This window comes from Pristiophorus japonicus, chromosome 8, assembly GCF_044704955.1.
Source record: "Pristiophorus japonicus isolate sPriJap1 chromosome 8, sPriJap1.hap1, whole genome shotgun sequence".
Lineage (NCBI taxonomy): Eukaryota > Metazoa > Chordata > Chondrichthyes > Pristiophoridae > Pristiophorus > Pristiophorus japonicus.
The window spans coordinates 115,136,494-115,153,587 of record NC_091984.1 but is presented as its reverse complement, the minus strand read 5'-3'; the positions used below and the strand labels follow the sequence as shown (position 1 = coordinate 115,153,587).

At 41.4% G+C, this 17,094-nt stretch overlaps 1 protein-coding gene across 1 annotated transcript in view; it reads left to right on the top strand.

Moving 5' to 3' along the window:
• The window catches only part of cdc73 (cell division cycle 73, Paf1/RNA polymerase II complex component, homolog (S. cerevisiae)), a 472,921-nt gene that overhangs the window by 429,957 nt on the left and 25,870 nt on the right, over positions 1–17,094 (top strand). The window contains exon 14 of the mRNA XM_070887326.1: positions 13,249–13,410. Coding sequence (XP_070743427.1) covers positions 13,249–13,410 — 162 coding nt within the window. The remainder of the gene's footprint in view (positions 1–13,248; positions 13,411–17,094) is intronic.

The following is a 17,094-nucleotide window of genomic DNA, read 5'->3' as shown; positions in this document are numbered from 1 at the left end:
TACTGCCTTGTAGTTTTAGAGACAGCGAAATATGTTCAGCATGTGCAAATGTAGATAGTTTAGATTTAAATGGCAATTGTCATCTAAGCTGCTGTTTTGTTGTTGGAACTGTGTAAGATTTTGTTTCAGCATTGACGTCTAAGTTCAAGGATGGCAATTCTTTTCAACCACCTCTGTTTATGAAATTTGGAAAAGATCTTTAACTGGTAGCCCTGTGCTTTGATGTACAGGTACTAGAACATTGCCCCACAAAACAGTGGTATGCAGGAACTACCCTGCAACTCTTTAACACCATGAGTTTCAGCTATCAGTTAAGCCATCTGGTAGAGAAAGAAAACTGGCACCTCTAAGGTAGGAAGTTGGTCAGGATGTTAACTCTTTCTGTCCCAAAATATAGAAATAAATTGTCATTTTTTTAAAAATGGGAGAGACGTATCGTAGTGAGGATCTTCAAGAATGGGGAATGGAACTTTGGGCACTCAGTTTCAACATCAGGCACAGTCAGCTCACTGAAAACATAGTTCAGATGCAGGTAACTCACTCTCTACCCTGTCAAACAATGTGCTATTATCTCAACCTGAATCTTACACCTTCTACTGTATCAGCATGAATTTTTATTTTTCCATTCTTGCAACCTTTCTAAGTGAGGCTGAGGATTTGTGCCATGACCAGTTTTAGATAGAAATTGCCCAGACTCAGGTTACATAGAGCACCTACACCTGGAACAGAGAGACTGATCGGTCAAAGCTTTATTCAAGCTTGGCTCCGAAAGGTGGAATGCCTGTTTGCCAACCCCGCTACTCTGTCCACTACCCTGCAAGATTTTTAATGTTGACTGCTGCAGTACAGGCAATAGTTCATGATTATGATATTGATTTGATGCCTGAATAGTTGGTGTATTAAAGTGTCATGTTCGGCACATACAGCAGATATGTCTGTAAATTTGGTACATTTTATGTGGCCATTACAAAAGAAGGGTTGGTGTTTGAAAGTAGAAGAAGCTATGTTAGAGGTAGACTATTTGGTGCATACAGGGAAAAACCAAGCCTGAAATCCTATAAAGCAAAGCTTGTTTATTCAATATTTTTTTTTGAAGGGGATTTTAGACTGCTTTATCTAGGCATGCAGTGTACATGACTCCTTTAAGGCACATGGGAAAAGCAGTCTCAGTGTGAACTGTTATGGTAATAGTTTATTTTAAATATTTTTCTTTTGCCATTTTGATACATTTTGTATTAATAGGTCTTTATTATTGATAAACTATAGTGTTACAAATTTTCAAAGGACTTTAGAAATTACATTGATCACAGGTAATGAAGTGTTTGTACTTTAGTGCATTTCTTGAGTTGGAAAGTATGAATAGCACAGTGGTGTCTCTCACTTCATACTGACGCCATCTGTTACTTTCCTTTGGTGTGTTATTTCTAAATGTAACTGAAATTAAAGGAGATAAAAATGGAGTGGAATCTTGATAATGTGCCAGAATCGGGGGCAGTGGTGCTTTTTGTTTCCATTGATGGATAGTCGGGAAAAATTGGAAGATAATAGTTATATTTTTAGCCCTTATTAAATAAATAAATAAACAAACAGCTGTTTACTTGAGTTTGGAAACTCTGATGCCTGCTGGGCCATATACAAAAGATCTTCTCTTCACACAGTAAAGGTTAAAAATAATCCATTGCCATATGGTGCCTTGAGAAGAATAAGCAAAAGATCCTTAGACTAAGGATGACTAAATTGTTCATAAGAACATAAGAAATAGGAACAGGAGTAGGCCATATGGCCCCTCGAGCCGGCTCCGCCATTCAATAAGATCACGGCTGATCTGATCATGGACTCAGCTCCACTTCCCTGCCCGCTCCCCATAAACCCCTTATCCCCTTATCGTTTAAGAAACTGTCTATTTCGGTCTTAAATTTATTCAATGTCCCAGCTTCCGCAGCTCTCTGAGGCAGCGAATTCCACAGATTTACAACCCTCTGAGAAAAGAAATTTCTCCTCATCTCTGTTTTAAATGGGTGGCCCCTTATCCTAAGATCATGCCCTCTAGTTCTAGTCTCCCCCATCAGTGGAAACATCCTCTCTGCATCCACCTTGTCAAGCCCCCTCATATTCTTTGTTTCGATAAGATCACCTCTCATTCTTCTGAATTCCAATGAGTAGAGGCCCAACCTACTCAACCTTTCCTCATAAGTCAACACCCTCATCCCTGGAATCAACCTAGTGAACCTTCTCTGAACTGCCTCCAAAGCAGGTATATCCTTTCATAAATACGGAAACCAAAACTGCACGCGGTATTCCAGGTGTGGCCTCACCAATACTCTGTACAGCTGTAGCAAGACTTCCCTGCTTTTATACTCCATCCTCTTTGCAATAAAGGCCAAGATTCCATTGGCCTTCCTGATCACTTGCTGTACCTGCATACTATCCATTTGTGTTTCATGCACAAGTACCCCCAGGTCCCGCTGTACTGCGGCACTTTGCAATCTTTCTCCATTTAAATAATAACTTGCTCTTTGATTTTTTTTTTCTGCCAAAATGCATGACCTCACACTTTCCAACATTATATTCCATCTGCCAGATTTTTTGTGTCCTCCTCACACATTGCTTTTCCTCCTATCTTTGTATCGTCAGCAAACTTGGCTACGTTATACTCAGTCTCTTCTGCACTGATCCCTGCGGCACCCCACTAGTTACTGATTGCCAACCATTTATCCCGACTCTCTGTTTTCTGTTAGTTAGCCAATCCTCTATCCAAGCTAATATATTACCCCCAACCCTGTGAACTTTTATGTTGTGCAGTTAGCTTTTATGCGGCACCTTGTCAGATGCCTTTTGGAAGTCCAGGTCAGACATGCCCACGAGCAAGCCTCTGTTGCTAGGGATTTACTTTGCTTGCTGATTTCAGTGTAAGATTGACTCTTTTAACTTGATAGCAAGAGGTTTTGTCCTTTCAAGAGTTGCAGGTAGCCCTGAGTCCTGCTCCTCTCCTGATTTCTCCCAATTCTGTGTTTTTACAGACAATTGAGAATCCGGATAATGGCAGTAATGCCCACTCTCGTGATTTGCGAGACAGCGATTTTTAATGGAAACCCTCCCCCGCCCCCCCCAACTCTTAATCTCACGTTTTGCCTCAGAAAACTCGTGTTTTTTCTTTGTAAAGCATAAAGGAGCCTTGACCGTGCCAGTAAGACACTGACTGACTGACTCTGCAGGAATCCGCAGCAGGGGGCAATGTGGGGGGTGGACCTCTCTACCTTAGCAATGACTAACTTGGGAGGGTGGAGAGGTGCTAACTGTGCCCGCTGGTCCTTGTTGCATTGATTGGCTCCGTCACCTTGGACCCCCTTCCTCCTCCTCCTCACGAATGCAAAGTGATCTCGCAATATCTTGCACCTGCTGCGGGATTGCCGTGGCAATGGAGCGGGAGCACAAAGAGACTGGAGCACAAGGTCGGAGAGCGAAGGAGCCGAGGATGGTCGGACTTCCCACTTCTCACTGTCAAGTGGCTCCTTTTGGCTTGTGTGCGTGAGAGCGACCATCAAGTGAGAGCTCAGCTTCCACAGTCCAATAGCCCGTATTGTCTGCATCGTGCATGAGCTCGGTACAAGGAAATGGTCAACTCTTGTGGAATTGCAACCCAGAAAGAGTTAGCACCATCCAGAGAGAAGGGAGGCAGGAGGAAATCCCAGAGGTGATTGAAATCGGTGGGTAGCACCCTTGCCTAAGTCAGTAGGTTGTGGGATCAAGTCCCACTCCAAAGACTTGGGCACTTATGGATCCATTATATTTCTTTCATTCAAAATGACCTAGTTACATGAAATAGTTTCGGCTGTCAACTCATAACAGATCTACTGTGTGTTATTTAATCCTATCCTGTATATCCATGTACTTTCACAGAACAATCCTGAAAACATCTCACTGAATTTGAGTGCATTCTCCTGCACATAATGCTATCTTAATACTCTAATCTGGTTGGCCTTTTCCCCAGAGACTGAGTAAACACAAACAGCTAATAGTGCAATATGTATTTTATGATTTTTAGACTTGTGTATGCATTAGAAAATAAATGTTGCTGAAGTATTTACAGTCTCATTGTATTCAATGGGCCATAACATTTTTTTTATCTAAATGCAGTGATTCTTGGAATTTTTTATGGGATGGATTCACTCTTGCTGAACTAAGTAGGTTTATTTTTAAACTTTTATCAGGGAATCTTAAATTATGGTATAGATAATGCATTTAATACAAGATGTAGCTTATTTTGATAAAGATTGGTTGAGGTGCAAATTTGTAAATTGAGTTATGATGTGTTGCAGGCTGGGTATCTTTATTGAGATCCCCTCTGCTTATAACAGTTCTTCAGGTGGTGAGTTGTTGACAGCACCAAGTTACACCAGAGGGCTACCTGCTGCTATAGAACCACCTATCAGTTCAATCAAAGGCAGCGTGGTTGTGCATTCAGAGATGGGATAAACAATTTAGTCTTTCCAGTTAAACAAAGTGAGTACAGGAGGCTGATTAAAGGAAGATGTAACGGTTTGCTAAAATATAAGTGATATACTACAGTATAATGTCCCAAATGGGTACTTTTCATTTCATTCTTTTCCTACTGAAAATTTCATTGAAACCTTTTATCTATTTGCGTATATTGGGTGGTATAACATTGGGATATAGTCCGAGATCGCAGTAATCAGGACAGATGTCTCATAGATGTGACACTGGTGAATGCTGAGAGCACAAAAGCACTATTGCATGCCGAGCATGAAATCGGTCATTGTCTTTGCATAGTTCTGTAGAGGTTACAGTATATTCAACGATGCATCATTTATCAATCTTATCTAACTCTTTGAAGAACTCAATTGCGTAAAACCTATATAAGCACTGCTTTGGGATGAAGGTTGTCAGCTCTGTGTAATTTAAAATTGCAACCAAATTCATTCTTGAATCTAAAATTGATTGTCAAATGTCTGTTGTAATTTTATTTTTTTAATTTATGGGAGTGATATGCAATTAAAAATAATTAAACTTTTAGGATGTGATGCCAGACCACAACCAAGCATCAGTGGTTTGTTTTTGTTTCCTTTATTTTCCTCAAAAGATGCTGTTGACCCGATTTCTCCTGAACCTTTTCACCATTTCAGAATTGGGACTCCAAGCCGTCATCATGTTGTGTTATAAGTACTGCTTCAATTGTGTATGCATGATTTTAAATGGCAGTTTATAAAGCTGTTGAATAAATGTACCTTGCTACTGAGAAATGCCAAGGATAGGCATTTCAGCACCCCTTCAGTTAAATTAGCCTTAGTCTGCATTTATGGTATACTGCTGCTGCAGTATTTAGTCTTAATGGGCTACTATCACTGTTGGGTAATGTGAGCTGCCTCTCTCCATATAGGCTGGCCACCATCTGGAAAATCGTGTATACCAAGATGAAACGTTCTCTTAAACAATCGCAGCCAAATATAATGTTGACTCATTATTGCAGGCCCTTGAGCTAGCATTAGTTTTTAGCTATATGACTTGATACAAATGCAGTAAATTTAAGCATGTCTTATTTTTAATTCTATGTAGCCGGCCTCAGATCTGGAACTAGTACATAAGAAATAAGAGCAGCAGTAGACCATTCGGCCCTTCGCGCCTGTTCCGGCATTCACTAAGATCATGGCAGATCTTCTACCTCAACTCCACCTTCCCGCACTATCCCCTTATGTTCTTGTGGAAATAGAGTACAAAGAGAAGGAATTATGAGAATCTAATTTTCATAATAGCCTATTTGCTGCTGGTCAGTAAGCTATTGGAGTTTAGAAACTGATATTTTACTCAGTAAAATAAACAAGTGGTCACTTGTTTTGTGCATTTGATTGGTGAGCTTGAGAGCATGCAAGGACACAGGGACTTCTGGAAGCAGTCTTGTGCTTATGATTACAGTGATGAGCTGTCTCCTTTACGCTCTTCATTTCTTCCCCAGAGGCCTTGCTTTACTGTTTGTTGTATCCTCTTTACCATGTGGTGGGGCCAGTTGCTCCATGAGAAATTAAAATTAAAATAAATAGTAAATGGGTAGTAAGAAGAGCGGTGGGGCCGATTAAGGACCAAAAAAGAGAGCTTTGCATGGAAGCAGAGGGTATGGCTGAGGTACTGAATGACTTTGCATTTGTCTTCACCAAGGAAGACGATGCTACCATGGATATAGTAAAGGAGGAGGTAGAGGAGATACTTGATGGGATAAGAATCGATTAAGACGAGGTAGTAGAAAGGCTGTCTGTACTTAAAATAGATAAGTCACCAGAACCGGATGGGATGCGTCCTAGGACACTGAGGGAAATGAAGGAAGAAATCATGGAGGTACTGGCCATAATCTTCCAATCCACCTTAGAAACTGGGGTTGTGCCAGAGGACTGGAGAATTGCTAATGTTACACCCTTGTTCAAAAAAGGGTGTAAAGATAAACCTAGCAACTATGTAGGACGATCAGTTTAACATCAGTAGTTGGGAAGCTTTTTGAAACAATAATCAGGGACAAAATTAACAGTCACTTGGACAAGTGTGAATTAATTAAGGAAAACCAGCATAGATTTGTTGAAGTCAAATCATGTTTAACAACTTGATCGAGTTTTTTGATGAGGTAACAGAGAGGGTTGATGAGGGTAATGTGGTTGACGTGGTGTACATGGATTTCCAAAAGGCATTCGACCAATAGGCTTAGTTGAAGCTTTGGTTAAAAAGTTGAAGCCCATGGAATAAAAGGGACAGTGGCAGCATGGATAAGAAATTGGCTAAGTGACAGGAAACTGAGAGTAGTGGTGAACGGTTGTTTTTCGGACTGGAAGAAGTTATACAGTGGTATTCCCCAAGGGTCGGTACTTGGATCACTGCTTTTCTTGATATACATTAATGACTTGGATGTGGGTGTACAGGGCACAATTTCAAAATTTGCAGATGACACAAAACTTGGAAGTATAGTCAATAGTGCTGAGGATAGTGATAGACTTCAAGAGGACATAGATAGGCTGGTGGAATGGGCAGACATGTGGCAGATGAAATTTAATACCGAAAAGTGTGAAGTGATATATTTTGGTAGAAAGAATGAGGAGAGGAAATATAAACGAACGGGTACAATCCTAAACGGGGTGCATGAACAGAGAGATGTAGGGATATTTGTGCACAAATTGTTGAAGGTGGCAGGGCAGAAAGTGGTTAAAAAAGCTGATGGGTTCCTGGGCTTCATGAATAGAGGTCTTGAGTACAAAAGCGTGGAAATTATGATCAACGTGTATAAAACACTGGTCAGCCTCAACTGGAGTATTGTCAAATTCTGAGCACCGCACTTTCGGAAGGATGTGAAGGCCTTGGGATGGGTGCAGAAATGTTTTACGAGAATAATTCCAGGGATGAGCGACTTTTGTTACGTGGATAGACTGGAGAAGCTGGGGTTGTTCTCCTTAGAGCAAAGAAGTTTGAGAGGAGATTTGATAGAGGTGTTCAAAATCATGAGGGGTTTGGAAAGAGTAGATAGAGAGAAACTTCCCATTGGCAGAAGGGTCGAGAACCAGAGGACACAGATTTAAGGTGATTGGGAAAAGAAACAAAGGCGACATGAGGAAATCTTTTTTACACAGCGAGTGGTTAGGATCTGGAATGCACTGCCTGAAAGGGTGGTGGAGGCAGAGTCAATCACTGCTTTCAAAAGCGAGTTGGATAAGTACCTGAAAGAAAAAAATTGCAGGGCTATGGGACTAGCCGAGGTGCTCTTGCAGAGAGCCGGCAGGGGCTCGACGGGCTGTAACCATTCTATGATTCTAATTTACTTATTTTTCTGTTTGCCTTTGTAATAACGTCTTAAATGTAATGAATAAAAGTGTACATATTGCCACATTCTTCTGAATAACACATGAAATAATTTTAATATGTTAGGATTTACCAGTTGCATAATTGAGTGACAGTAAAAATGATGAGTACTGTTAGGCACCCATTTACTTGTAACAATTGTACAGCACATGTTCAACTGGTCAAAACTGTCTCTTTCCCAATTTCTGTATCATAATCATATATAACCTGTGAATAGGTTGCGTCTCTGAGACTTGAAGGAATTTGTATATACTTTCAAACCAAAATACTGTATTTACAGTATGGGGAATTGTCAGTTGAGAACTTATTGTATTACATTGCTGTAGCTGTAATCAGTATTAGACTATATGCTGTGCTGCAGTGGGGTCAGACTTAAAATATCTGCTGCTGTAACTAGTTCATATTTAACATGAAAAATATTGGAACATTTCATCAAAATTATTATTCGGTGGATGTGCAAGCTCAAGTCAATCCTGTATATTATGGAGACAAGTGAGTTTAAAAACGCTGTCTGTATGTACCATTTTAACCTGGGTTCAGCTTTAGCCTAGAGTAATGGAATAAAGCTTCAGAGGGACTCCGGCAAAATCATAAACAGAAGTATGGTCAAGCGTGATTTGTGCCTGCCCAACAGGCAGTGGCTGACCTGTCATAGTTTCCACAGTCAACCTATTTGTAATCTTCATAGTGAGCTCCTATTACTAACAAAACCTCCAATTCGGAGCTCACCATTTGGGAACTAGCATTTTCCTGCATGATTTTAAAGGCCAGCAGCAGCTTCAAGGAAACACTGCACCCAAAATTGATTTTAGCAACAGATGTAAAATGTTTCAACTGTAAGAATGTCTCTTGAGGTCTGCAAGGGGGCAAAGAACTCCAAGGTTCACTGAAGCTGCACAAGTGCTTGTGGATGAAATTAGGCAGCGGACGAAGGCACTATTTCATCCAGAGCAATGCAGGCTCCCAAAGAGAGCAGCTCAGCAGCAATGGCGTGAAGTGGCCAGGGCAGTTGATGCCAATGCAACTTCCCAGCACAGATTAAAAGACCCCTACCCTGCTTCCCAACACTAGCTACCAGATTAGCCCTATAAAATGAGGCAATGGCAGCTGAGCCTCCAGGCCTATATGTCTTGCACGTATCTACTGAAAAATATAATGAACATTCTAATGCTTTTAATGCTGCATGAGTAGAATGAGGTTAGTCAATGTTTATCTAGTTCCTGGTGAGTGCAAATTCCAGAACCCCAGATTTTCCATACTTAAATGCCAGGTGTCTGTCTCACTTGAGAAGGCTGTGACAATTGGAAATGCCAGTATGATGCAGGGAGGGTGATCTTTGGATTCTTGTTTTCGGCATAGCGCAAGGGTTAATTAAAGGTTCTGCATGCTATCTCGACTATACTCACTTTAGGTATATGGGCTTTTATCCTCGTGTGAAAAACCAGTTGAATTGCTTATTTGCTTCAATCCATAAATTGCTAGTGCACCACGTCTTCAGTGCTCTGCCTAGTAATGCAGCTGCTTTGAGCTCTTCTGTTTGACATTAAGCCTTCACAGGATCAGTAACACAAACAACCTTAGTTATGATTTGAAGAAATTACCATCTCATTATCAAATTCTTGAGCACCAAGTATGATTTGCTCCTTGCAGGAAGCAAAAATGCTTTCTCACACGTACGTTAGTGGTGCACAGCAGATTATGTGTCATCCTTTTAGTAGATGCTAAATTAGATACTTGGATTTTACTGACACGGCCTGATGCTTGGTACACCAAGAAGGAAACATTCTGTTTTCTGAGGTTGAACAAATGATGTACCCATAATGACGAGCAGCAAAAAGTATTGTAATAGAATTTATCTTGGTGATTTTTTTGACTGCTGCTGATTAGTGAGAGAACTAATATTTTGGTATTAGTGGGTAATACTATTTTGGATTTGAAGTTCGATTTTCGCCTGACAATGGTCTCCGTATTTTTAGGTGTGTGCGTTGCAGGGTTCAATATTCATGTTGTTTACATGTGCAAAAACATGAAGGTCTGTATGGCACATTATCAAAAATACACCTGCCCAAGGAGCATACTGAATTTTGTTCCTTAAAAAGCTTCATCCATCTGGTAACATTTTCACTGCCATAGGAATAAGAGTAGGCCATTCAGCTCCTCGAAATTGTTCTGAGCCTTTGTCCTATGTGTCACATACTGCAGTCAAAGCTGTTAATGACAAAGGGGAAGTGCCCTTTTAAGAAATACTGCTTTAGCCATAACGTTCTCCTTTACACCCCCGCCCCCCAATCCTCTGATGTGATATGTAACTTGGCCCTTGGATAATCAAATGGTTCCTTTGCTCTGCCATTAATTCCTTGCCGGATTGAACAAAGTTTTCACAGTTAAAATTTATGCTAACCCATTGCAAAATCAAAAACCCTTTTCATGTTTTTGATGTAGAGGAACGTTGTCACAAAACTTTTCTGCATCCTGCTTGACTTCCAAGCTCTTGTCAGCCTGTTAATATGGAATACCCTAATGTTGGAGTGCACTTTCAAAGCACCCTGCACACAATTTAGTGTTTTTTTTAAAATTTGACATTGGGATATTGTCATTGAAAACTGAACTATCAAAAATCAGTGACACATGCCAGATCTGCTTACAAAGAGTCAGACATCAACTGTCACTGGGTAGGTAATGGATTATACCACATTAGAAAGACAATTATGAGATCTGCAGAGGCTTAAGTGAGCAGATGGATAGCATATTGTGCTTGTTGCAAAAAAATCAAATCCACATTGGTACTAAAGAACAAAGCAGATCTTATTCAAAAAGAAAATCATTAAATATAATGCATCAGTAAAAATCTTGTCTGTGCTTATTGACCAAAAGTTGAAAGCTTCATCATAATAGATAGCAAGCTACAAGGACAAATAGAATGATGGAGATTATTACTAGATCCATAACATATTCTGGGTAACATGTACCCTATTAGGTATTGGGTATACCACATGTACAGGCAAGTCCAAGAATAGTTCTTGGTTTTAAATTAAGGAGTAATGGAAACCCATTAAAAGTTGCACCTATTCTATCTTCATTGGGAAAAACAAGATTAGAAAGAGAGAGAGAGGAACTTAATCCAAGAGAGTTTCAATAAAGTGAATCTTACCGAATCCAGTTACATGGCCATAAGCTAAACAAATCTTGAGAAGAAGCCTTTTCATGCTTTACAAGCCTTCGAGATCTCTGTGCTCTTCCAATTCTGGCCTCTTGTGCATCCCTGATTTTAATTGCTCCATCATTGGCAACCATGCTATCAGCTGCCTTGGCCCTAAGCTCTGAAATTCCCTCCCTAAACCTCTCCGCCTCTCTCCTTTTCTCTCCTCCTTTAAGATGCTCCTTAAAACTTGCCTCTTTAACCAAGCTTTTGGTCATCTGTTCTGATATATCCTATGGCTCAGTATCAAAAATGTTTTTATTAATATCGCTCTTGTTAAGCACCTTGGGACGTTTTGCTATGTTAAATGCAATATATAAATGCAAGTTGTTTTATGGAATATGGGGCCCAATTTTCCCCAACCCCTTTGTTTGGCGCACTTGCTCTAAATGCACCAACTTTGCACGCTGGAAACGGCGCCGAAAAAATGTGGCCCCATCCTGCCCGCTCTGCCGAGTCTCCGGTGTCCCAGCGTAGCGTACATAGTGCAGTGGGAGGGCGGAGCAACAGCCCAGCGCAGAAAGCACTGCTGGCAGCTCCACGCATGTGCAGTGGAGTCTGCGCGAATGCTCCTCGCCCTCCCAGCGTGTCCTGCAGGCTGTGAGCAGGACCCGATGCTCGCAGTCCGACCAAGTGGCCTCCCGCACCAGCCGGCCGGCCCGCTGACTTCTCGGGCCGAGGTAGGACTTGAGTTTTATTTTTTATTTATTGATGGTTGTGCTTTGTTTAGTGAGGAGAGTTTTGATTTGGGGCAGCGTGGTGGGGGGGGGAGGGGGGGGGCGGAGGAGGTGGAGGAGAGTTTTGATGTTGGGGGGGGGGGGGCGGGGAGCTTTTTTTTTAAAAAAAAAGCTTGATTCTGGCATAAAGGTAGGACTTCTATTTTTTATTTGTTATTGATTGTTGATTGCTTATTTTTGTGGTTTATTAGTGCTTTGTAAGTCTTGGTGCAGGTCCTCTCAGCTTCCTTATATTTTTTTATTATTGAATGCTTATTTTTGTGCTTTGTTTAGTGCTTTGTAAGTCTTGGTGCTTTAAATATACTAATCTGCGCTGAATTCTTAACTGCCCGCAATGTTTTTCAGAGCTGGCCACATACGCTGACCTAAGTCGATTTGGAGTAAGTTTTAGCTGGCCAAATTAGCATAAATGGCCAAAACTGGCATAAGTGGCTGGGAACACCCCCTTTTGAAAAAAAACTCAACTAAAGAAATTGTACCTAACTGAGTTACTCTGAAGCAAGTTTATTGGGGAAAATGGCATTTTTTAACTTGCAGCAGAAAAACCAACTGACTCTTTTTAAAAAAAAAAAAAAAAAAAATTGAAGCAAGTGATGGCCAAAATTGAGCCCATATTTTCACATGGTGCAGTGCATGCTAACTTAGCTGAAGCATTCAGGAGGGAACTGCACAGATGCTTAATTCAGTACAGAGTTAGGGGCATGTAAAATAGTTTTTGTGGATACAGAAATACAATTGACTGCATGACCAATATTTTTCCTTCAGCTTTTCTTTTCTGTCCTTATGATTTAAAAATTTTACTTGCAACTAGGCATCTTTAATTTTTTTACATTTCAGAATTTATTTTCCATGCATTCCTCTTGTGTACCTCCTGAATAAAGGTATATAAAATTGACTTGGTAAAGTGCCCCTTAAAGAAAAACAAAACTTGCATTTCTTCAGTACTTTTCACATCAGGGCATCCCAAAGCACTTCATTGCTAACAAATTACTTTTAAAGTGTATCCACTGTTACTTTGTGGGTAAATACGGCAGCCAATTTGCACATAGCAAGGTCGCATTAAGAGCAAATAAGTTAAATGACCAGTTAATCTGTTTTGGCAGTGTTGGCTGAGAGATACATTTTGACCAGGCCACAGAGAGTTCCCCTGCTCGTCTTCAAATAGTGCCATGGGATATTTTACATTCACTTGAATAGACAAACAAGCCTCGCTCTAATACGTCTTCCAACAGCACCTCCCACAACACAGCATTCCATCTATACTGCAGTAAAGTGTCAGCCTGGTTTTCGAGTGGGCTTGAACCCGCAATCTTCTGACTCAGGCACGAGTGCTATCAATGTGCCAATTTGTAACAAAGATCTAATGTTAATGGGGAATGGTTTATTTGTTTGCCTTCTAGTTTGTTGAGAAATGCAGTGAATTTGTAATTGTTTTGATAATGTGTCATGTTCCTTAATCAGGTTTTTCCCATCTGATGAGAAGAAAAAGCAAGGGTGCCAGCGAGAAAATGAAATCCTGATCCAACGGCGAAAGGACCAGGTACAACCAGGAGGGGCTGCCGTCAGTGTAACAGTGCCTTACCGAGTGATAGACCAACCCCTTAAACTTCTGCCGCAAGACTGGTATGTGTATTTTTCGATACTGGACTGAATGCTACTGTCTCATTTGACTTGAAATGTATCTTTCAGTTAACTGTTTCAGCGGTAGTATTTCATGTTTAGTGACGGCTAAATAATCAGGATTGGAGAAAGAACTTGTTTTTAAGATGTTAAAGCTGCAATGCAAACGAGCGGTTCTGTACAGGTTTAAAAGATTGAAAGCCAATTAGCTGTCACCCTGATGTTTTTGCAGCACAAGGTTTTTTTTTATAAAACTAAAACTTTTATACAGTATCCTGAGGAATGTTAATGTGTTTTTTATTGTCGGTATTCCTGAAAATCAATAAGGAATTGTGTTTAATAAATAGGGACAAAAATGCAGGTACCTCAGTGGTTCCATCTCTTGGGATATGGTGTCTCAACAACAACAACTTGTATTTGCATCGGGCCTTTAACATAGTAACACATCCCTAGGTGCTTTACAATATTATTATAAGACACACAAGGGGAAATTAGGACAGAGCTTGATCAAAAAGGTAGGTTTTAAGGAGTGTCTTAAAGGAGGAAAGAGGCAGAGAGGTTTAGGGAGGGAATTCCAGAGCTTGGGGCCTAGGCAACAGAAGGCACAGCCGCCAATGGGATGCTCAAGAGGGCAGAATTTGAGAAGCGCAGACATCTCGGGAGTTGTGAGACTGAAGGAGATTACAGAGATAGGGAGGGACGAGGCCATGGAGGGATTTGTAAACCAGGATGAAAATTTGGAAATCGAGGCATTGCTGAACCGGAAGCCAATGCAGGTCAGCGAGCACAGGGTTGATGGGTGAATGGAACTTCGTGCAAGTTAGGACATGGGCAGCCAAGTTTTGGATGATCTCAAGTTTACATAGGGTAGAGCGTGGGAAGCCACCCAGGAGTGCATTGGAATAGTTAAGTCAAGATGGGCGATGCTACAGAGGAAATAGTTATGCCGTGGATTATGTGGTTGGAAGCTCATTTCAGGGTCAATTATGACACCAAGGTTGCGATCAGTGTGTTCAGCCTCAGCCATGAATGAGATTCTCTTTTCTCCTAAGGTTTTGTCTCATCTAAAGGCGAGCAGGAAAAATACCTCCCAAGTAGTCCTAGGAGATATGCAAGGGCAGCCAGTCTCTATTTAGAGCTTCACTCTGCATCTCCCCATAGCAGAACCCTAATACAGGTAGTGTGTAAAGTCAAGTTGTAAACTTCCCATTTCTTTCTTTCTTTCTTCCTTCGGCAGTCCCTCGGAGTCGAGAATGACTTGCTTCCACACTAAAAATGAGTTCTCAGGTGGCTGATGAGTCCAGTGTGTGGGACCTACAGTCTCTGTCACAGGTGGGGCAGACGGTGGTTGAAGGGACGGGTGAGTGGGGTGCTTGGGTTGCCGTGTGCACCATCCACTGTTTACGCTTGGCTTCAGCTTGCTCCCGGCGAAGCGACTCGAGGTGTTCGGCGCCTTCCTGGATGCTTTTCTTTCATTTTGAGCAGTCCTGGGACGGGGATTATGAGGTATCGGTGGGGATGTTGCACTTTTTCAAGGAGGCTTTGAGGGTGTCCTTGAAGCATTTCCTCTGCCCACCTGGGACTCGTTTGCCATGTCGAAGCTCCAAGTAGAGCGCTTGTTTTGGGAGTCTCATATCGGGCATGTGGACAATGTGGCCCGTCCAACAGAGCTGATCAAGCATGGTCAGTGTTTCAGTGCTAGGGATGTTGGTCTGAGCGAGAACACTGACGTTGGTGTGCCTATCCTGCCGATGGTTTTGCAGGATCTTGTGGAGGCAGCGTTGATGGTACATCTCCAGTGTTTTGAGGTGCCTGCTGTACATAGCCCATGTCTCTGAACCATATAGGAGGGTAGGTATCACTACTGCTCTGTAGACCATGAGCTTGGTGCCAGGTTTGAGGTCTTGGTCTTCAAACACACTCTTCCTCAGGCGACCGTAGGCTGCACTGGCACTCTGAAGGCGGTGTTGGAACTCGTCATCGACGTATGCCCTTGTTTGACGGTAGGCTCCCAAGGTATGGAAAATGGTCCATGTTGTCCAAGGCCTCGTCATGAATTTTGATGATCAGGGGAGGGCAGTACTGTGAGGCAGGGGCAGGTTGGTAGAGGACCTTTGTCTTACGGATGTAAGGCCCATTTACCATTGTGTCCAATAGTTAGTTACTGTATCTGACAGCACCAAGCACTGGACTTACTTCTAGCTGATTAGGAGGTGCAGTGTTGTAATTTTTAAATCTAATTGGGAACTGGGTCTGAACAGTACTGTTAATGCTTTGGCTTTGCTCACCATGTCAGGAAATATACTGTTGGAAATAGTTTAAAAAGCCACCAATTTATCCAGTTGCCCTCAACACCTAATTGCCTTACCTGGCTAGATTTCGAAGTCAAGAAAGACCGCTAAATGTTGCCTGGCAGCTATTTTGGTAACCGTTTTTGGTAAAGTGCATGGTGACTGAAGTTGAGCAGTCAACTGCCTTTAAACAATTCAAGAGTCCCAATTGTTCCCAAACAAAATGGCGTTTATGCAATATTTTAAAATGCGTCCATCCTAGCTTCACATGTCAAGTGAAGCCATTTTATTCTGACTCTAAGGACAAGCACAAAGTAAGTGAGGAGAGATTCAAAGCAAATGATGAAAGGAGGTGGGGGAGGTTAGTGGCAGTAACATCTGAAAAGTGGAAAGTCAGTTATGTAGGTGGAAAGGGATGATGACCAATCAACATCAGATTTTGGGTTTTTTTCCACTCTGAAGGAAACTCCCAGAGATAATAGAGATCCCTCTTTGTACAGTAAAACGCAACTTCAAATCAACTCATCATGGGGTAATATTTCTGCTGTTTGCTATTTATGGTGAATTTTAAACATATTTCTCAAGAAACATGTTTATTATTTTACCACAAATAGTGAATTTTGAAAGTTACCCCCTCACAAACCATCCATATTGGGTAGGGAGGGAGGGTTGAGCACAATTTTAAAAATGGTCACCAAAAATCGATTCCCTCTTCCAATGATCCACAGCCTCCATTCTACAGTGGCTCCTTCTCTAAGGAATTTTTCCATCATTGTTCTTGTCATGAAACAGTCTGTGTACATTAGTAGACATGAATTGTTGTTAAAGCATCATAGTTTACCATGTAAACTTCATCAGGTTTACAAGTCGAGTTTGCAGCGGAAGGAGCACACGGCAACCCAAGCACCCCACCCACCCTCCTCAGCAGCCTGTGCAGGAAACTGATGAGGAATTCCTTTAATATAGCCAAGATGGTGCTTAACACCACTTGGCTTAGAAATTCTATTCTGGTAGTAAGAAAATTTTTTTTTCATTTCATACATTTTTCTAATTGCATTTCTTAAAAGTAGAGTATGATTTAAATACATTTTTAATTTAGGTTACGCATCTTATGAAAAATGGCTGTAGATTAATCAAGCTAACACTTCCAAGATGGTTTCCAGAGAAAGCTTGTGACCATGCTGTGAAACTTTATTTTAACAAAATCCCTTTCATAGTCTGTACAACATATTGCTCCTGAATTGGAGTGCTCCTGTTCATCAACAGAGGACGGACTCTGGTTGTCACTTAGCCTCCTCGCTGATCGAAATATACAGTGACACGCATTGGCCACTATTGCAGATAATGCTGCTTTGAGAAACATGACTGGGGGTAGGGGGGAGATAAAGTTTCAAAG